Source organism: Aphidius gifuensis, linkage group LG3 (assembly GCF_014905175.1).
Source record: "Aphidius gifuensis isolate YNYX2018 linkage group LG3, ASM1490517v1, whole genome shotgun sequence".
Taxonomy (NCBI): Eukaryota; Metazoa; Arthropoda; class Insecta; order Hymenoptera; family Braconidae; genus Aphidius; species Aphidius gifuensis.
The window spans coordinates 8455723-8477040 of NC_057790.1; the positions used below are offsets into that span (position 1 = coordinate 8455723).

At 23.8% G+C, this 21318-nt stretch overlaps 3 protein-coding genes across 4 annotated transcripts; 1 reads left to right on the forward strand and 2 right to left on the reverse strand.

The window, feature by feature from the left end:
• Positions 1-1399: 1399 nt before the first annotated feature.
• LOC122850843 (ras-like protein family member 10B) lies at positions 1400-10343 on the reverse strand. Its single transcript, XM_044149904.1, has 5 exons — positions 10253-10343; positions 6818-6978; positions 5910-6146; positions 4270-4473; positions 1400-2076 (listed from the first exon to the last, which is right to left on the reverse strand). The coding sequence occupies exons 1-5, from the start codon at positions 10341-10343 to the stop codon at positions 1951-1953; spliced, it is 819 nt and encodes a 272-aa protein (XP_044005839.1). The 3' UTR covers positions 1400-1950.
• A 687-nt stretch (positions 10344-11030) lies between these two features.
• On the reverse strand, positions 11031-17194 carry LOC122851869 (odorant receptor coreceptor). Its single transcript, XM_044151359.1, has 9 exons — positions 16705-17194; positions 16453-16584; positions 15969-16352; positions 15550-15804; positions 15199-15452; positions 12933-13032; positions 12739-12843; positions 12436-12591; positions 11031-12223 (listed from the first exon to the last, which is right to left on the reverse strand). Exons 2-9 carry the CDS (start codon positions 16582-16584, stop codon positions 12173-12175), a joined length of 1437 nt encoding a protein of 478 aa, XP_044007294.1. The 5' UTR covers positions 16705-17194; the 3' UTR covers positions 11031-12172.
• Positions 17195-17999: 805 nt separating this feature from the next.
• On the forward strand, positions 18000-20823 carry LOC122851870. 2 transcript variants are annotated; one of them, XM_044151360.1, is made up of 8 exons: positions 18000-18150; positions 18781-19164; positions 19246-19366; positions 19437-19616; positions 19711-19970; positions 20061-20312; positions 20413-20475; positions 20578-20823. In XM_044151360.1, the coding sequence occupies exons 2-8, from the start codon at positions 18793-18795 to the stop codon at positions 20746-20748; spliced, it is 1419 nt and encodes a 472-aa protein (XP_044007295.1). In that variant the 5' UTR covers positions 18000-18150; positions 18781-18792; the 3' UTR covers positions 20749-20823. The 2 variants fall into 2 exon arrangements, with proteins under 2 accessions (XP_044007295.1, XP_044007296.1); XM_044151361.1 differs by lacking the exon at positions 20578-20823 and having other exon boundaries at positions 20398-20475.
• Positions 20824-21318: the final 495 nt, after the last annotated feature.

Below are 21318 nucleotides of genomic sequence, written 5' to 3' on the forward strand. Positions count from 1 at the left end.
TTTCGATAATAATGATTATAAAAAATATTATTTCATATCCAAAATTATTTAATTTAATTTTAGAAAATTATAGGTATATTTTTTTTTCTCCAGTGTGTCATGGCGGAGCATTTTACCGCGAAAATTCAAATCATTTATTGGCTTATTTACTTCCGAAATCTGGAAAAGTGATTAAACATTTTTTTTTGCATACATGTATATAATTGAGATAATGTAATTCAGATCGTATTATTTAGTTGTCATGAAGCTCAGCAGCTTTTTTTCTTCTTTTATAGCAGAAAAAATATTGACATTTCCCTCGCTTATCTTCAAGAAGACTAGAAATATTTCTAGCCTTCTTGCTTATCTTGTTGAAAATAGAAGCGGAGAAGGTGCGAAGAATTTCTTCACTCTTTTTTTTCGAGAGAAAGAGTGAAGAAATATTTCCACCAGGGTTTTTTTTCTGCTGTTGATTGATTCTGTCCGTCGGGATTCTGCAATGATATATAGAGCCAGTAGAAAAATTATTATCATTAACTAGGTAGAAAAAAAAAGCCTCAACACGTAGATGATGATAAAATCGAATTTAATGCTATAAAATGAACAAAAGTACTTTTTAAATAATCACAAAAAAAGTTATTGGTATAAGCTATTTGCTGGATAGATACGTCCTTTGTCAAAAGTGCCATATGTATAGTATTTATGATGAGTCATTGATGACAGATATTAGCGCAGAACGTAATGTTATGAAATTAGAAGTATATATGATATATTAAAATACCATGGGGCATGTAATTGGGGAAGCTGCAGAAATGTCAGATTATGCTGATAGATAATTTGGAATTACATCACGACACATTATTATTCCATCTTTTGAATTTTTTTCTTGTGCTTTATTAATATATATATATACACAAGTTATGCCCTGACAAATCTTTGTATATATCTTGTTGACATTTATTTTTCTTGATATTGTTGTACCACATTGGGATCAAATTTTACAAACACAATCATATAGTATGATAGAATTTTTTCTTTGAGTGCTTCATTTCAATTTATTCTTTTACTTAGTATTCCTTGAATTTTTCTCAACTTTTTCTATTCATTTTTCAAAATAAAATAAATATAAATAATTATTTTTATAACTCACTTTTGTATTACTTTCGTGGTATTGGAAACTTTTAAAAAAATTTGTTTTTATATATTGAAACATTTTATTTTATTTTATTTTTTCTTATATCTAAAAAGTTTTTAGCGAAAATATAATTAACTGGGAATGCTGAAAAAACTTTAAAATAAATACCAAATTGAGTTTTTTTATTACGTCAATTGATATTCTTTTATTTGCGTTTATTTGTTTTTAATTTTTTTTATTAATTTATTAATCAACTTTATAACATCAGGATAATATAGCAGTTATGATTAAAAACTTTTGTCATTTTTAGGAGTTGTTTACAATAGTGTATACATTCCTATTTTTTTTTATAAATAATAATAGTTATTCAATAGTGCAACAAATATAAAATATAAAAAATTTTCATTTTTTAAAGGCAGTTTTTATCGCGACAAATATACAAGCCAAAATTTCAGATTAAATTTTTTTTTTAACAACTTTTTTCTATTTTCAATAATTATGCTCAATATCGTTTCACTTAACTATTGTTATTATTATTATTTTTGAACAATTTTCACGTGTACGTTCTACGAATTGAATATTTTATACAACAATTGAACTTGTAATTATATATTTTTTTTAACATTTTTTTTATATGCCTGTAAAATTCCATTGGCATCTATATACTTATATAGAAAAATCAATAACAAGTAAACTAAAAAATGAAATTGTAAAATAAAAAAAAATATTTATGAATTGCTTTGGCATTGAAGATTATCAAGAGTTTTTTCGTCCTTCGTTTTGAATATTTTAATGAGACTTGATAAGTTTGATGGTTCTGATGGAGTTTTTTGTTGTCAAAGAAGTACACATTTATCGTTGTTATCACGAGAATGAGAACGAAGTGGTTGTGATTGTGTAGCTGTTGGTGATAATGATCTTCCTTCTACTGATTGTATATTTTTCATTAATTCACGAAATACCTGAAAATTCATATAATTATTTATTAAAAGTATCAAGTCGTATTTTATAATTGTTATTTATTTTCATACTGATAATGCATTTTAGCCGTAAGGCTTATCTTTAGAAAAATAAATCACTATTTTTCTTGTAATATTTTTTTCATGAATAAATATTTTTAAGGTGCATTTATTAATAATTAATATACAATTCGAAGAAACTCTTTTGTTATGTTTACGAAGCTATTGTAGTTGAATTAAATTAAAAGTTTAAAATTTTCAAAACGAGTTTGTAATATTCTTGAGAGTCAGGAATTTCTTTTGAATTCTCGGTATTCATATAAAAATTTATGTTTATAATACAACAAAAAGAAAAAAAAAGAAAGGGATCGCTCTGCAGAGCGGTGATTCTATCTGAAATGACCCGATAACAAAGATTATAACAGAGACCCTACTTTTTCTGAGATGACTCGTTAGCAGACTAGCAGAGTTTTAGAGGCGATTGCCATCTCTGGAAGAGCAAGGTGTAATATATTATGTGTTTACCATTTTTTGAAGACAATTAAAGACGATCATTATTTGAATAAAAACTTGGACTCGCATTCAGAAACGTTTCAACTCTCAAAATTAACTCAGAGATTGATAGAAGCAGTTCAGACATTGCCAGAGCCTGTCAGGATCTCGAAAATTTTATTTCGGGTGTTTAGAGAATATATATTATTTTTAGAATGTCGAGGAATTCGAGCAACATCAACATAAAAAATGCAACTTTGTTTTGATAAAATAATCTTTCAAACTTTTTCATAGCTTTTTAAAATAATTATTAACAATTATATATAATGTTAAAATTTGAAGATAATCTGACTAATATATTTTACGAGATAATTAAAGTTAAAATGAGCAACTTTACCATGCGTATAAATGCGGTACAGTGGGTTCTCGAAAAGCTATGTAAACAATGTATATATTGCAAATTTTTCATGCTCCTGAGTAAACACATGTTTAGAAAATAATATATACATATACATAATCCCGGAATAATCCCGGGAAAATTCACTGTCATTCTCGGAAAATTTTATCGTAAAAGTAAAAATATTTCTCCACAATTGATTTTTGCCAAAAAAAAAAACTCGAATTACTGTCTGCAAATAACCTTGTATTTTTTGCGTATTTTTCTTTATATTTTCTATGTACTTAAGTGCACGGAGAGAAATCCGCAGCAAATAAGAGGTGTGTTCGTTCACTTTTCACACCGAGCGTATGCACGGAGCGTATGCAAGGAAGCGCTAGCGTTTTGCGGTCATTTGAAGAAACTGTAGTAACTAAAATTTACTATTTATTTATTGCTATTCGTTTTTTCCAGTTCTTTCGCTCTCTTTCATTATTATTAATTGGTAATTTGTTCTTGCGTCTGAGAAAAAATTATTAAATTAACTAAATAAACACAATGACTGAAAATAACGAATGTTTTAGTAAATTTTAGTTACTAAAGTTTCTTCAAATGACCGCAAAACTCTAGCGCTTCCTTGCATACGCTCCGTGCATACGCTCGGTGTGAATAGTGAACGAACACACCTAATGCTGTAGAGTATCAAACAAATTTTACTGTAGTCTACTGGAAATTGAGAAGTTGCGTGGGGAGGCCACCAGGATCGACTAGAATTTCCTACTACACTACAGTAATTTTAATCAAAACAAAACAAAAAAACGTCACAAAAAATTAAATAAAACCTTATTATATTTAAACATCAGAATAAAAATGTAACGTGTTTATTAATTTTAAAAAAATAAACCATTTTATAATTTTCATGTGTTTCACCGTATTTTTATTTAAATTCATGAATTAAATAAAAATACGGTGAAAAAATAAACTTTTTTAGAAGAGGTTAGGAACACACTTGATTTCCAATAAATATTCGTGTCATCTGGCGGGAAAACCTGCTGTACACTACAGTAATTTCTGGCATAAAGTATACCATTAACTCGAGACTTCCAAAAATTCCGGTAGACTACAGTAAAAAATTGAGATGAAATATAATAATAATCATTATAATAAGTGGGAATTAGTCGCTTTAATGACGTCAGCTATGATTTTTACGATACCACTACAGTAATATTTGCTGCGGATTTCTCTCCGTGTGTCAAAAAGTTTTTTTAAACTTTTATATAATAATTTAAACTTTTTAAAAATATTTTATATCTTTAAAATTTATATACCTGTACAACACGACAATTGAATCTTGCACTACATTCAACATATCCACATCTCCAATGTTTTCTCACAAGATTAACAATATCACGATATCTTGTACTTGATGCAACCAATGTTGAAAGCTTATCCTGTTTATTTCCAACAACCAACAATGGAACACCTCGCATATCTCGTGCCTCGTATATTTGTTCTCTCAGTGTCCTTATATACTGAACAAATATGAAAATTCATTATTAGTATTATTATTAATTTATAATTCAATTTATACGTTGTTTGCAAATGAAAAAATATAGGGTATTTAAATGAAAATTAATAATGACATAACGTAAAATTGAAAAATACAATTTAAGTCTGACACTGCTTGACTTGTACTACTGAAACAAGTAATTCTTAAATTTTTTGTCAAGTAAAATTATTGAGTATTATTTCTCAAGGAATAAACAAAAAATTAAGCTTATTGTTCATGTTATTTAATAATTTTTGTTCCTGAGTTAAATAGAATAAAAAAAACATTTGGGTCTAACTTTGTTATCAAGAGAAAAAAATAAACAAAACCGTTCAGTCAATGAAATGACATGATGACAATTGACAACTCTTACAACTTTCGTATAGATTTATTAATGTAATATTTTGTCACTTGTATACATATATAACAATGTTTTTTTTTTTGTAAAATATTTAATCATATACTTTAAATCCAAAATATAAAGTATGCTACAATATGATATATATACATTTTAGAAAATAAAATTTTATGCTTTATATAGATGAAAAATTAAAATTAAAATAAATTGTGAATTATATGTATATATGAATATATATACACATTCATACATGTATAAAGTTTCTACTTTTCCACTTTTTTCCTGGATTAAAGGTAAGTCTAACATGAACGTGAAAGCTTATACTATGACACCAGATTTTATAAAATCATATATGCAATACAAATACATGCACAATACTTTATTTAACAAAACTTTTCCATTTTTGTGTCCTAAATTTAAATTTTTATATTATTATTATCATGATTATTCTTTTCAAAACTTGTTTATACGGGGATATTTGTAGTTTCAGATCATTTACATTTTTATATATAAATTTATACTTCTGACAAAATTTTGATATGTTGTTTCAAATTCATAAATAATTATTATCATGTAAGTTATTGAATTGAATATTAAAAAGTATTTTTTTATTTTTATATTTTTTTGTAGAATTTTTTCATGCATAAATAAATTAATTGTTGGCATTATTCCTAGTGGTTTGAGTGAACCTTTTGTCATTTTCCAGTAAAAAGTATTTCAACGAATATACATTGTTCAATTCACTTTAAATAATATACAATGTCATGACAACAAAAGTGGAATATATTTTTGATCGAATTTATACCAATTTTTTTTTATTCAAGTTTTATTTAGTCACTTTTTTTTTTTTACTTTTTGTGTTTAAATATCACATTGTAATAAAAATGATAATAATAATATAATTTTTTTTCTGATAAAACATGAAAAATTTTCTCCGTTTTATTTAATTTTAATCGATACTATATAAATTGAGTGGTATTGTAAAATAAACTTCTGATAGGAAAAATAATATGAAATTTTTATATTTTTAACAACTATTATATAATTAATAAATAATTTACCTGAAATGTGTCTTGATTGCTGAGATCAAATACTAGCACATATGCTGTCGCACTTCTTAAACCATAGTAACGAAAATCAGCCCATTCCAAATGTGTATTCACTGGAAAATATGGGATTGTTGGTAAATCAGTAATTTTTAATTCATAAAGACGATCAGCAAGTACAACACTTGGATAAAATGTTTCACGTCTTTCAGTTGGTTTATATTCATCAAAAAATTCACTCCATACAAATTGCTGGAATGAAGGAGAAAAACAAATAATCATAATTATTACAATTTTTATAAATAATATTAAATACACAGTTTATTAATGGGTAATTAAAATTAAGCACAAATAAATGGATATATAAAATTATAGAGTAAAATTATGTTAAAGCTTAAGATATTTTTATTGTTTGGAAAAATTTGAAACTTAATAATTATTGGTTTTGATAAATAGTTCTTAGATTGAATAGAAGAAAAACGATTAAAATTTTCAACTGAAATTCCAATAAACGGAAACGATATCGGAAATAAACGGAAGTTAACCCGTTTTACGGAAATGAGTATTTCGGTTGGAAAAAAAAAAAATTATAATATATAAAAACTCATAATATAGAACTATCATGTGAATTATACCATGTAAAGTTTAAAATTTATCATTTTCTGTCTATTATTTATAACCAATAGTTTTATGTCATTCATAATTCATTATTTTATTTAATCAAAAAAATTTTTCTATTGTTTTATAATGATTATTTGGAAAAAAATTTTATCGTCATAACGATAGATAAGTGAGTTTGATGAATATTTAATAAATTATTAAATATTCATCAAGCTCATTTATTTCATGAATAAAAATAATAAAATATTTTTTAATATTTGTTTATCGTATATTTTTTTTTTTTATTATAAATATTGACTCACCCTGATAATACTGGACTTTCCAACAGCCGGAGCACCAAGAAAAACAACCTTTACTCGATCAAGACTATCTGCTGGACTTTCTTCCTCTTTCGTACCACTATCACCATTGTCATTGGTTATCGTAACACCTGCTCGTCTCTCCAAATAATCTAAATCGAGATCTGAAAATAAAAGATAAAGATTAAAAGTTTTTTTTTATATCAATTTCGAAAAATAAAATTACATTGATGTAATAAAAACTGATAAACTAAATATTTTATCACTTAACAACAAAAGTAGAAAAAAAAAATGGAATTATTAAATTACAAAAATTAAATTGTATGGTTTTATTTCTAAAATTTTACCTAAATAAAATTTTTTTTTCAAAGATATTTCAGATAAATTATGACGTTCACTGGTATCCATGAAAATTAATTTAATAATAATATAACAGAGTTAAACTTGTGGTGAAGCGGAAAATTTATTAAACTTTTAATATCAAAACTGACTATCTTATAATAATTTAATATAATTAACAAAGTTATGACAAAATTTAATAACAAAGTTTTAATTTTTATGATTATATAATTTTGATTTTTAAATAAATTAATAATTATTAAAAGTGTTTTATAATATAACGTTAACATTATTTGAGTGCGTGCTAGTTTTGAGGAATGACTGATTTACCACAATAAAATATCGTTTCAACTTTTATCCCCTCCATAATATATTCATCTTGGTTCCTGCGTGACGAGGATTCTCTCAGAATCCTCAACTGATGTATTTTTCCTATCTTCAAATTTTCATTCAAATATCTATTTTCCATGTATAGGCATATTGCATATTGCATTTTTTTTCTATTTCTCAATATTTTTCAAGTATGATTGAAAAATTTTTCAAGCATTGAACATTTTTTTTTTTTTCTGAGGTAAATTTTTTATGTAAAAATAATTTTACATAGATTTTTTTATATTATTACATATTTACATAATTTTATATGTAAAATGAAGAATATAATTTAAATAAAAAGTAAAAATATTCATTCGCTTATAAACGATGAAAGTAATAAAAAACAAAATGATAATTTTATAATTACTCGTCAATAAGAGCAACATTTTCAGATAAATAATAATAATTTTCTTGTGTTTTTTGTTGTCTCGTTACGTATTCTCAATATGAATCGATACATACAAAAAAATTACTAATTTTCATAAAATTTAAATGAAAAAATAAACTAATTATTTTGACAGATATTTGATATTTAAAATTCATTTTTAATTTAAAAATAGAAGCTTATTTTTTAGTCGTTTGTTAAGGTTCTTCTTTTGATGTCTACTATAGTTGAGTGGCACTTTTATTTGAGTGTATAAAAGCACAAAAGTACTGAGTTAATACGAACAAACCACCACTAGATTTGTCCACTTTACTTTAGAATAGACGTATTATTTGAAAATTTAAAATTTTTTGTTGAAAACATTTTTCAAATTTTAAATAAGAAGCAGGTTGAATAGTTTATTCTATTTTATTGCGCAAATACTTGACTCGATTAAAAAAAAAAAAACAAAATCAATATTTGACTTGACTGTTATTTTAAATTAGTTAATTAAAGATATCTCTTTTGTATTCCTATATAAAAAAAAACCATCAAAGTATATAAATAAATAGAAAAAAAAATTATTAGTTTACTTAAAAACTAATTTCACATTCAATTTAAATCACTCAATATTCAGTTGAACTTTTCACCTAGAAAAATATTTTTTTTTCATCATTTAATTAATTTGCATGTATTTTTCCTATTTTTATTTGGTTAATTTATTCTTTATTTATCTAAAATTTTATTTGTGTGTGTGTGTGTGTGTGTGTGTGTGTGTGTGTGTGTGTGTGTGTGTGTGTGTGTGTGTGTGTGTGTTGTTTTTTTTTTTTTTTTTTAAGGCCAATGGGGCAAAAAGGATACTTGAGGAAAAAATATGAATCGACGTATTTTGCTCGAAAATTTGCATGTTCGTTTTTGGATTATAGCTGACTTGTTTTTTTTTTTTTTTTCATTTTCAAGTTTAAATAGTTACTGTCAATGATCAATTAGTTAAAATATCGATGCAATAATTGCTTTTGTGTTAATAAATTTTCTATATGTAGTTATAAACTGTTGATAAGTGAAATTCGATATTCAACAACCATCTGGTAGTAGTTACAACAATGACTATATCAACATGAGTATCATATCAAGTTTCTAGTGTCATTTTAGCTGTCATTTATTTTCTGCATATATATTTTTTTTAATTCTAAATTTTGAATAATTTTAAATAAATAAAAATTTTAATTAATTAAATAATCAAATAAAAATATAAATAAATTCATAAACAAATAAATAACATTTAAAATGACTTTTAATATATGTATTCATTTTTTTATTGTTAATAATTTTCTTTCATATATTTACAAATTTGTTAGGAAAAATTTAATTGATATTAAAAATAGAAAATTGTTGGAGTAAAAAAATAACGATTTGTATACGAATAATCATTTTTATAATTATTAATTATTAATAAATATTTTACTTACGTCCTTGTCTGTGCGGCAAGAGGCTTCGCCTCCTCCTGCCGCTTATAACCTTTGTACCTATTTTGTCGATTTTATTAATCCCAAATAATTGACAAAACAATTAAATTGCTTTTTTTTTTTTTTTAAATATTTTAAATATTTTTCTAATATTTTCTATTCGTTGTATATGTTTAACAATAATTAACAATTTAACAGTCAACTTTTTTTTTTTTACTTTTATTGATCAACAGTTTATTAATAATCACTTATTGTATTCTTCAATTGTCACAATTTTTATAATTTTAATTATTTTATATATTTAAAAAATATGTTCATAACATTAACAATTATTATTATCATTATTATTATTACTATTATTATTATTAACTTCTTGATTGTTAAATCGCAAAATATTGCTTCAGGTATTGTCAAGAATATTATTCTTAAATAAATCAAATGATTTCATAATTTATTGAAAAAAAAAAAAAAAAATTTTTATTATTTTAATCCAAATTTATTTTTACTTTTATAAATGAACTTTCATATTTTTTTTTTTTTTCAATTTTTGTTAAATTATTATTTTTTTTCACTCCTTCACGATTGTCTCAGTATAAAGTTCAAAAATCCAGTCTACGCTGGGTGACCACACCATGGTTTTTGGTGGTCAATTATTTGTCACGATAAACCAATATAAATAATAAATAATAATATATTAATGTCAAGTGTGTAACGCATCGCCAAACACGCGGGCGACCAGTACGGCCTCGCGTACTGTTTTACTCTGTTCGTTAAAAATTTTATATTTTTTTTTATTATTTTTTTTGTTATCTTTTATATATATTTTATCCTTTTGCTCTCTGGGGGTATAGTCATAGCCTGGTGTATGCGTCCCACCCGAGCCGATCGAAACTCAACCCAGTCTTGGATGTTGTGTAACACTTCTGCGCTTGCGTTTAATTTCTCTTCTTTTTCCACTATATTTTATCGGTGTTATTATTATTATCATTATTATTTCTTGTTTATTATTATTTTTCAATAAACATGTGATCATGTATGCACTCATTTGCATCAATTTAATAAAAAAAAATACTTGCGGTTTTTATCGTTAAATTATTTTTTTATCTTTTTTTCTTTTTTAAACTTTATTTTTTTCAACTCTACAATTGTCATTAAATGTTGTATACTTGTTTTTTTTTTTGCTTTTTTATTAGCTTGACTTATTTTGTATCGTTAATTAATTAATAGATTTTTTTTTTTTTTCTATGACTATGAAATTTTTATAAGGATAAAACTATAAAGCAAGCTCTTATGGTCTGAAATCGATATAGGGATGTTTTAAAATGTAGGGCGTTTAATAGAGTGATAATGTCTTATAATGGTAAATAATTAAAAGTTTCCAAAGTTTTTAATAATTTCTAATAAACATTCTTAACGATCGGCACAATTTATATTGCGTGTATATGTTGAAATTCTATATTTGAAAAAACGATATATTAATTTATGCCTTATAAAGTATCTAATATTTAAGTTGTCTATATTCAGAGGTTGCATAAACAATGAATTTTAACAATAAAAATAATTATTTTTTTATTTTAAAATTTATGGACATATATGTATATATATTTTTAAAAGGTTTGATATGTTTTTGGAAAAGGAAAAACAATGTTAAAAAAATAAAATGCATAAAATAAAATTGACATATTTCCACAAATATTTTGTTTATTTACTTATAAAATTGTCCTTTTTTAAAATTCTTTTACAAGAATATTGGTATTACAGCAATAAATATACAGACATACATTTTAATAAATATACTCAGTGTGATGAAATCAAAAAATAAAAGTAAAATACTTAATTAATTAAAGGTTAATTCTTAATTGCTAGTTTCTGTTTTTTGTTTCCATCATTTCTCTTTTACCATTTATTATTTAAGTTTATTTTATGGTTTACCTATTTACTGGACTATTAATTCTTGTTCTTTTTTAATTATTATCTTTTTTTTAATTTTATTTAATGTTTATATTTACAGTTATAGTTTAAATAATCTATAACAGAAAATTGCATTTAAAAATTGTAAATTGCTATTATATTTAACATTGAAAAAAAAAAAAAAAATTATTTTGAATATTTCAATTTTTTCACTCAAACAATGATTTTTTCAGCTTTCTGTCAATGAACCTTTTCTTAAAGCTACAATAAAAGTATATATATAGCATTAGCGTATTATTTTCCCCAATACATAAATTTATTTATTTATTTATTTTTTCATTCAATCGTTATGTGCAATATTACGGGAAAAACTCAGTGTTACTTAAAAATTCATAAGTTTAAATAATTTAATAAAAACACACTCACTCATTTTTAATTATTATTTTTTTTTTCTTTTTTTTTTTTTTCTTCTTTTTCACAACATAATAAATGAAAAAATAAAATAATAAAATTGGAGAAAAAATTGATATTTGAATATAAAAATAATAATGACAAATGATTAATAAGTTATTAATTGTAACTAATAATGAAAATTATAATTTAAAATAAATAAATAAATAAACAATGAAAATAGAGTGTTTACAGGATTAATTTTTTTTTTTTTTCTATTTTGACCCTCCTGTTCCACCCCAATCAATAATTTAATACTCTTTCAGTCTAATGTATAAAATATAATCAAGTTTTCGGGAAATTTAATTTTAATAACAGATAAAAAGAGTTGTTGTTGTTGGGTCAAATATAGAAAATATAGATATATTGTTTTTTTTTTTTTCTTTTCCAGTTGTTTCCTTGACTTCCATATTTTTTCATAAAAATAAATTTTTTTTTATAATTATTTTTAGCAATTTATTTAAGTTGTACCAACACCATGAAATAAGTTACAACAGCTCCAAGTACCTAGTTAATTTTATAAAAAAAAAAATTATGGATATTATTAAACCAAGTTATAAAATTAAGAAAAAAAATATTTTTTTATAAATTAATTAATACTTTTTTGTGTATTAATTTGAATTTTTAAATAATGTTAAATCATGCATGTATTTAACTTTTTAAATAACTTTTCACCATATTGAAAATATAAGAAAATATATTTGAATTTTCTAACTTACCGATGCAAACAGATCTAAAGAAACTGTAAAAAACTTTGCTCCTGATATAGACATTGCTTTTTGACATTGTTGACAAACAATTTGCACGAATGTTTTAGCTTCTTCTGAGCCATCATACCAATGACACGAGTAAGCTGCCTCCATAACCGATGAACTCTGTAAATAAATATTTACAAGTTTGTAAAATATTTACTTGAAAAATATTTTCATGATTCAATATTTTTTTTATGATATCTTGCAAATTTAATTATTTTATTGTTTCAATTTTTTCAGATTTTTAATGACATTTTGATGAATGCTTACTTCTTCAATAAGACGGTTTCCAAATATGCAGAATAAAAATACTTGACCTAATGCATACAATAAATATCCAATTGTCGTTGCAGCATAAACATTTATTCCGTTTACCTATAAATTTAAGTAAACATAAATTCAATCACTTCATTTCTATTTTATTCAACTGGTTGAAAATGATAATTATTATTTTTTTTTTGTACCTTTGTGGCTTGATAAGCGAGAAGAGTTAGTGTAATTGTTGTTACCAACATGTGTAATAGAAGAGCAACACCATAAGCATCTCCAATTGCTGTGACAAGTCTAAAAAAAAAAAGTAAAAATATAAAAATAATTATATTTTGTTATAAGTAAATTTAGCCTGGCATTAAACATTATAATTTTCATTCATTTATTTAAATATTTATGATAACTTTTTTTAAAATGTATTGAGTGCTAAACCTGTTTATTTTTTTAAATCAAATTTGTTAATCATTAAACATTGATAAATTTTTTACACATATCTAAATTATATATTTTTCATGCGGCTACTAAGGAAAAAGTTGTACAATTTTTTCATTTGATATTCGTACAAAAATTTACATATCATTGATAAAATAATTTTCTATATATTTCAATATAAAAATTGAAACGAGGAAAAAAAAAAAATATGTATAAGAAAAAAAATTGTACGGCGCAATTGGCAAAAAAAGATCGATACAACACGTTGCTTTTATTTTTTTTTTTTATATACACATTGTCGGAATATAATATAGAAAAAATATTAAAAGTTCCATAAAGTATTGTATTGTGCTATGCCAAGAAAACATATGTTCATATATACATTGATTTCATTTAAAAAAGTTTCTTTTTTTTTATCGATCAAAAATAATAATAATATAAAAAAAAACTCATCATAACTCAAAGAAAAATATATATTATACTAGAAAAGTACCAAAAGAGTTATTTTTTTATTTTTTATTATTATTTTTGTGTCTTTACATGCTGTCATATAATATACGAAACGTTTGAATATAATATATGTACAACCTAGTGGATTGCTCTGGTCGTAAGGTACGTCCCTCGCAACGGTCAATATCGCACTCTTAAGATATAAATTTTTCAATACCGTGAGAAAGTGCACACACGAGTTATAGCTCATACTTTTTCCACCTAACGTTAGTTATTGTCTTTCAACTTGAATATAATGTTTCAAGACATTATATTTAATCCAAAAAGTTGGCATATATATTTATTTTTTTTTTCCAACAATAATTTATTAGTATTTTATGATATTTTTGATTATATTTTTCATTTTTCAGGATTTTTTTACGAATTTGAGAACCAATTATTGTATATAGTACAGTTGAACAAAAAGTTAAAAAAAAAAATTTTAACTGTATTTTATTTGAACTGTTTCATGAATTTCTTATTATATTTAATGTAGGCATGAAGCAATTCGGGGAATAAGTTAATAACTTACTCAAGAAATAAAAATATTCTAAAAACAAAATAAAATAAATGTTTTTTTTTGTATTTTTTGGTTAATGATAAAAATAAAATTGTTTGTAAAAATTGACCTGCGTTTATAGATCTAATTGATGGGTTTCATACGACTAAAGTTTGTTTTTAATAGTGTTATCATGACGACTCGATTGGCCCTTGATAAATAAATAAGTCAAAACATTCAACGCTCTTAATCAATTATTCATTGTATATACATTTCCATATAACATGATAATTTGATGACAAGTATAACAATGTAGATTTAAGATAATGTTTTTCGTTTTATTTAAAAAAATAAAAAAAAGTTCATTAGCATTATTTTAGTAATGTTTATATATATATTTTATGTATATTTAAATTAATAGTATACTATTTTTTATAATATATTTATTTTTTTATTTTTTTTTTGCTTGACAAGTCATAAGATCTTAAATTTTTATTATTGTAAATGTATACATTCAAATACATGTATAGGATCACAAATATTTTATTTTTATATGAAAATTCCAATTGATATCTTTTGAGTTTTTTGAATTATTTATTTTTAAATTATATTATTGTGTTTATTTTTTTCTTTTTTCAAACCGTCAATAAGACGGACATAATCTTTCTGGTATTTTATAACTTATCAAGTTTTTTTTTGAATTCTGAAAATTCGAAACAAAGTAGAATAAAAAAGAGTAAAGCAAAGTAAGTTGGAATAAATTGAAGAAGAGATATTTCCGATATTATTCTAACTTTTTCCGCATTTCTTTTTTTTGCATATATACTTAATTTTTTCTCTAATCGTTTCTAATTTAGCCCACTTTTATCCGATCAATCACTAATCCGGTTGTTCTATGTACACTACCCAGTTTTTGGTAATTTTTTTAACCAATTTATTACATAGACTGGTAATAATCATGATATATTGAAACGTTAAAAGTAATTCATGAAAAATATTATATATTTTTTTAATTGAAAATATAATTAATAATGACTAACCTGACAACGTGTTTGTGACGTTCAACCCAGTATTTGATAGCACTTCTGACCAACATTTCTTGTTTTTTAGTTAAACCATTTGGACCAACACCACCATTATATTGCATTCCAGCTGTTTGTCGAAATGTTGCTGTGAAATCTTGACGATTACTGTAAATACCACGTAAATCTAAATCCAACATATTATCACCATTTGCTGGTGTTGCTGGTGGAGCAGTTCCAGTTGTATCTCGCAGATGATCAGCACTTCCAGCCTTAGTAAAAATATTTCAAAAATATTAAATAACTTCACAAGACCTTGAATTCATTTACTATTTTTTTTTTTTTTTTCTTTTATAAAATTCAACTAACTTTAAATAGTTCACTGCTATTTGGTACAACTGTGTCAAGTGTTGCACTGAGCTCCATGAGTGGTTTCATGATAGCTTTTAGATGTTGAAGTTGCTCACAAGCAAATAATAGCCATGAACAGAACAATACATCCAATGAATTTGCGTCAACCATGCAAATAAAGAGCCAGTAAAATTGGAATGCAAGCATGGCAATATGAAGAAAACCATGACTTGCATCAAATGGATAAAATGATCTTACCATCAGCCTTGGAATCTTGATAATATAGTTGAATAAAAAACAAATATATGAATATTGAATAGTTAAATTAATAAAAAAAATATTTTAAAAACATTTCATTTAAAATTTCAAATTTATTATTTAGTGTAAATATTTGGAAATGAAAAGTATATTATATGTATAGATTTATGAAAAATTACCGGAATAATCATTGTCTCATTTGTATCTGGATCAATTCGTCTTTTTACTGATTCACCAACAAATGTAATACCAGTCCAACAAAGTGTTGACAGTACAGTTACTGCACCAATGAAAAATAATAATCTTCGATTTTTAGTAAGTGCAATTGAATGATATCTTGCATTACTTTCAGCAAATAATGGATGACTGTTTGGATTATTCCATATAGCCAATGTACGATAAAATAATTTACTTCGTGCAGCAAAATAAATTATTTTAACAATTGAATGAAGGAAAAAGAGTATTGTAATTGTATTTGCAGTCAAATCATCGACATCATCACTTTCCATTATCAAATTAATTCCACAGAAGGCAAATTGTAGTACGACCAAAAATAAATTTATCTGTTTGACATAAAATTTAAAATTACAAATATATTTTTTGCCTTTCAAAAACAAAAAAAAAAAAATCAAATTAATAAACATTCTTTTCTTCATTACTTACACAACACCAAATTTTGTGCAGAAATTTTTTTCCCTCACTATAATAATTGAACATGAAATGTCCACTCATTTGCATTACCCGAATATTGGGCATAAGATCGGACACAAGTCCTTGATTCTTTGTTTTCATCATCTTTAGTTTGAAGAAAATTGAAAGAAAAAAAAAATTATTAGCACCAATTTTTTTAATGTTAATTTTACAAAAAAAAAAAAAAAAAAATAAATCGTTATATTTAATTTTTCCAAAATTTACCTTGAAGCCTTATTGTTAATCCAACAAAAGTTCACAAAAAAAAAAAAAAAAAAAAAAAAAATGTTTATTTTAACAGCGTATATCTGTTTAATGAATTTTCAAAGATTTTTATTTTCAATAAATATATAAATAAAAGATATTATTTAATTAAAAAAACACTGGTTTAAATCACTAATCACTATTGATAATGTAAGCACGTAAACACGCGCACCGCGCGATTTTTTCGGCATCTGCTTCTTTGATAAATCAGTCAAACAGAAGTCTTGTACTCCAATATTTTATTGTTGTCGGCTAAGTCAGCCTATCTGCTGACTAGCCCCTCTTTCAATTGTCATCTATATTTTTACCTGAGCTATCAAGGTGCTATCATAATCCCCCATTTTAATTCCCCTCTTCTATAACTTCACCATGGTGAATTCAAACGTGGACGAATAAAACTGTTTAAATACGCGCAGACGTAATACTTTCTTGTAGTAGCGCCTTGAAGAGGGCGTACAAAACCCTCCTGTATGCCTTATATGTCTTTTTGTTTATTTTTTACTGACTATAATCTTGTTTAATTATTTATAAAAAAAAAAAAATTTAATAAAAAGAAATGCTGTTTGTCGTATTGATGCCAAGACCACACGTTTTTCAGCTGGATCAGCCTGGTTGTTTTTTTTTTTTTCTTATCTATAATATTTTGTATAAACTCAAGGTATAACTGTATTATTAATTCATTTACATCAATTTTTTTTCAACTTTAAAAAAAGTTATGGTCAAGTTTTTTTTTCTTTTCTTTCCTTTGTAATGCAATTTTTTTTGTCTCAATTTTCCGTTGTATAAAAAAAAAAAATTAATTCAATTACGTAGTAATTTATTGACGATTAATTATTTAAATAAAATGTAAACATTGAATAGATTTTTATTTTGTTATAGCATGAAAAGTCATTAAATTGAGTAAACAATTATTGACTTTATATTTTGAATATAAAAATAGACTAGATTACTTGAACATTTCATGAACACATAAATATATATGTCAATTGCAAAATATTGACGTCAGTTTGTTATTTAGAAATGTATTTTAATTATTAAATTTGTTTAAAGCTCAACAATACATTATGCGACTATAAGTCACTCAATAATCACATGTCCTCCAACGATATAATATATTTTATCAATTAAATGAAGTATATCAACATGAAATTACATTAGACGGAAATTTTTTATTGCACTAAATAAAAATGATAAATAAAATTTTTGTTTTCTTTTTTAAAATTCAATTTATTCATTTGTTTGGTTGTCCTAGAAACGATAGTTATATTATTAAATAGCCGTAATTTGTTTGAGTATTTTAAACTAATATCAAATAGACAAAAAAAAATATATTTAAATTATATATTGAAAATAATCAGCCTTCTAAAACACGAAAGTATTATTTATTTATATCAAGGAAGAAATAAGGTATTTTTATAATTATTTTTTTTATTTTTTTTTGGTTATTGTTGATTTAAGCGTATGTCATTAATATAAATGATAAATGTAAAACCTTGTGCGTGGCTTTTTATCATTACCTTGAATTTGCATTAATTAAAAAAAATAAAAATTTATTTTAGTTTAAAAACATAATCAATATACTTATTTTCTTTTTATCAATAAATTAATTATTTTTTTTTTATTATTTGTTAATGAAAAAAAAATTATTAAAATAATATTTCATTTCCTCTGAGCGTACGTTTCTTTTTTTTTTTTTTTAAATTTTTATACAAATTTCATGATTGAATTCTAATTATTGTGTTTTTATTTAAAAAAAAAAAGGGTAGCTCAATGCCAAACTTGTTTAATTAATGATTACACTTTAGTACAACTTCAAACTTATAAATTATCGATTTAAAAAAATATATATATAGTAATATATGAAAATGACTTTTTAACTGTCTACTTATTCTAAATTATTAAGCATCAATTATATGTCTGGGACATTAAAAATTTTCAGGGTAAATTTGTGTATGACGTGTTTTTTAATGTTTGGAAAAAAAAAACAAAACAAAAAAAAAAATATATGTATAAATTTATTTTTACAATATTATTTAGGAAGCAATTAAAATGAAGACCTGGTGGTTGTTTATTGTCCTTGAAGTAATTTCTTCGTGTTATGGAATTTATTATGATAAAAATGAGACAAATAAAATATATTTCAAAGAAATTCCACATGTCAATACAACGGCAAAAATTGATGAAAGCATGAAAAAAACTGATGATAAATTTTCTAGTAAACTGATTAGTAAACAATTGATTGGTAATAATTTTTCAGTAGAATTTAAAGAACCAGTTGTTGTTTCGTTAATAGAAAATATAACAAAATTGGAAAGAAAAATGAAAAATGTTATTCATTTGATGATTGAAGATGATGAGCCTGAAAATTTTTGGAAAATTTTCAAGGATAAATATCCATTTTTTATTCACGGATCTGTTCAGGTTATTATAATTTCATTACTATTCATAATACATATTTTTTAAGAATCTTTTAATGTTTGTTTTTTGTTTTGTAATTTTTAGGGTTGTAGAATTCATGGAGGACTGAATAATTCTGTAAAAAAATGTAATTGCGAAGAAAATATAAGATCAAATGTAAGCGCCTTGTTAAATTGGGCACGAACAGAAAAAAAAATGAATACTGGTAAGTATGATAAAAGTAAATAAAACTAAATTTTTATGGAATATTTTTTTTCCTATTGTTTATTTTTCAGCGACAATATTTGCTGGTAATTTTAAAATTATTGATTTTTTTGATAATTTTGATTCATTTGGTAAACTGGATATTGGCAGTGAAAATGTAAATGATGAAAAAAAAAAGTTATCACATTATAAAAATGTTAATAATCAATCAGGCTTAATTTTACCCTTCCCTGCATTATTAAGACGTGAAGGTGAGTAAAATAAAAAAAAAAACAATACAATTTTTCTCGTTCATAATTAATTACTTATGTATTTTTTTTTTTTTTTCTTTTCAATCGACCAAAGCTTGGGATATGATGAATATATTTTCGCGAATCAGAACATCATGGTTTAAAAATTTATTTGATTCTCTAAATAATGATTTGATTCCAAAAAAAAAATCCCGATCTCGGAGGAGTATCTTGAATGATCCACCAAGTGCTTCTAAGTTATTTGAAAAAACACTCAAAGATCTTCAAATATTTTCAAATGAAAATGGATTTATTCTCGTTGCTGCTCTACCATTCACTGAATTATTTAATATCACCGAAATTATTCAGCGAGATGTTAGTTTTTATAATTAAAATATAGTTATTTATTTTTCATATATAATATAACTTTTAAAATTTCATTTTTTATTTAAAAAAAAAAAATAGGTTTCACTGAGAGAAACACTTGTTGTGATATCGGGAATGTGTTCACATCATGGAAATTCAATTCCAATATTTTTAAGAGGTCCAGAATCTACTTCAATACTCAATGATACAAAGATAATTGATGAACTTTCATCAGTCATTAAGTTGAGCCTTGAAAAAACATATTCTGAACATTGTAAAAATGATACAAAATTACTTTCAAATTTTGATATTCCAAAAAAACGTGTTGCTAGATCTGACGATGATGAAGAAGTAATTTTTATTTTATTTTCAATTATTTATAATAAGCCTAAACTTTTTTTTTTTTTTAATCATATACATATTATAATTATTAAAGTTTTTTTTTGTTTAGAGAAATCAAAGCGAAGAGGAAAAAATTCTTAACGACGATGAAAATTTAGCTACATCTTTCCCAGTAAATTTATTAATTTTTTTCTTTTTATAAAAAAATATATTAAAACGTTTGATTTAATTTTTCATTTAAAAAAAAAATAAATAATAATAATTCGTTTTTCAGCCAGATGTTATGTTTGAACAAGTTGAAAACGAAAGCTCTGAATTAATTGATGAAGAGTTACCAAAATCAATGTCAGAATCATCTGGAAATTTATCACAAAAAATTAATTGTGTTCAAGTTTTTATTGGTCTTGCTGTGACTATGACAACAATGTCTATTTTTTACATGTAAAAAAATGTAATAACTATAAAGTGATACAACTAAAAAAAACATAGTAGACAAAACAGATAAAGAAAATAATTATTATCAGGCGATGTGTTAAATTATTTTTATTTTTTCTAGGTACATATAACATTGAAATTACCGCCCGTTTCAATGACGATTCAGTGAAATTATTGTGTTTTTTTTCCGGGTAAAATAATGTATACCCAATTTAGTTTCCTGGGTTTTAAATGTAATTAAGGCATGCACGACGATAAGTAATAAAATTCTCTTTATGAAATTATATCGATGAAACGCTTGATAGAATAAAACGGCAAACCACTAGAAAATTTTCATCCATTCCCTTTTATTTATTTTTTTTTTTCATAGATTATTTTTTTTTTTTTAACTTTTTTTCCTGCTCATTTTCGACAAAACAATTATCGTTACAAATATTTATGTATCAATCATATTTTTTATTACAAAAGTTTCATGTTCTATTTCATCAACATAAAATATTTTCTATAATATAATTTCATAAAACGAAATTATCCCATTAATTTTTGTTTATGAAATATGTGTTTCTTTAAAGAGTTTAGT

Coding starts and splice junctions, on each gene's coding strand:
- LOC122850843 (XM_044149904.1), bottom strand. CDS start 10,343: ATGATAATAATAATAACACCGATAAAATATAGTGGAAAAAGAAGAGAA. Junction 6,979..10,252: donor TACACAACATCCAAGACTGG/GTTGAGTTTCGA, acceptor TTTTATTTTCAG/ATCTCGATTTAGATTATTTG. Junction 2,077..4,269: donor TCAATTGTCGTGTTGTACAG/GTATATAAATTT, acceptor ATGAATTTTCAG/GTATTTCGTGAATTAATGAA.
- LOC122851869 (XM_044151359.1), bottom strand. CDS start 16,584: ATGATGAAAACAAAGAATCAAGGACTTGTGTCCGATCTTATGCCCAAT. Junction 15,453..15,549: donor ATAGCAGTGAACTATTTAAA/GTTAGTTGAATT, acceptor ATTTTTACTAAG/GCTGGAAGTGCTGATCATCT. Junction 12,592..12,738: donor GAAACCGTCTTATTGAAGAA/GTAAGCATTCAT, acceptor ATTTATTTACAG/AGTTCATCGGTTATGGAGGC.
- LOC122851870 (XM_044151360.1), top strand. CDS start 18,793: ATGAAGACCTGGTGGTTGTTTATTGTCCTTGAAGTAATTTCTTCGTGT. Junction 19,367..19,436: donor AGAAAAAAAAATGAATACTG/GTAAGTATGATA, acceptor TTTATTTTTCAG/CGACAATATTTGCTGGTAAT. Junction 20,313..20,412: donor GATCTGACGATGATGAAGAA/GTAATTTTTATT, acceptor TTTTTTGTTTAG/AGAAATCAAAGCGAAGAGGA.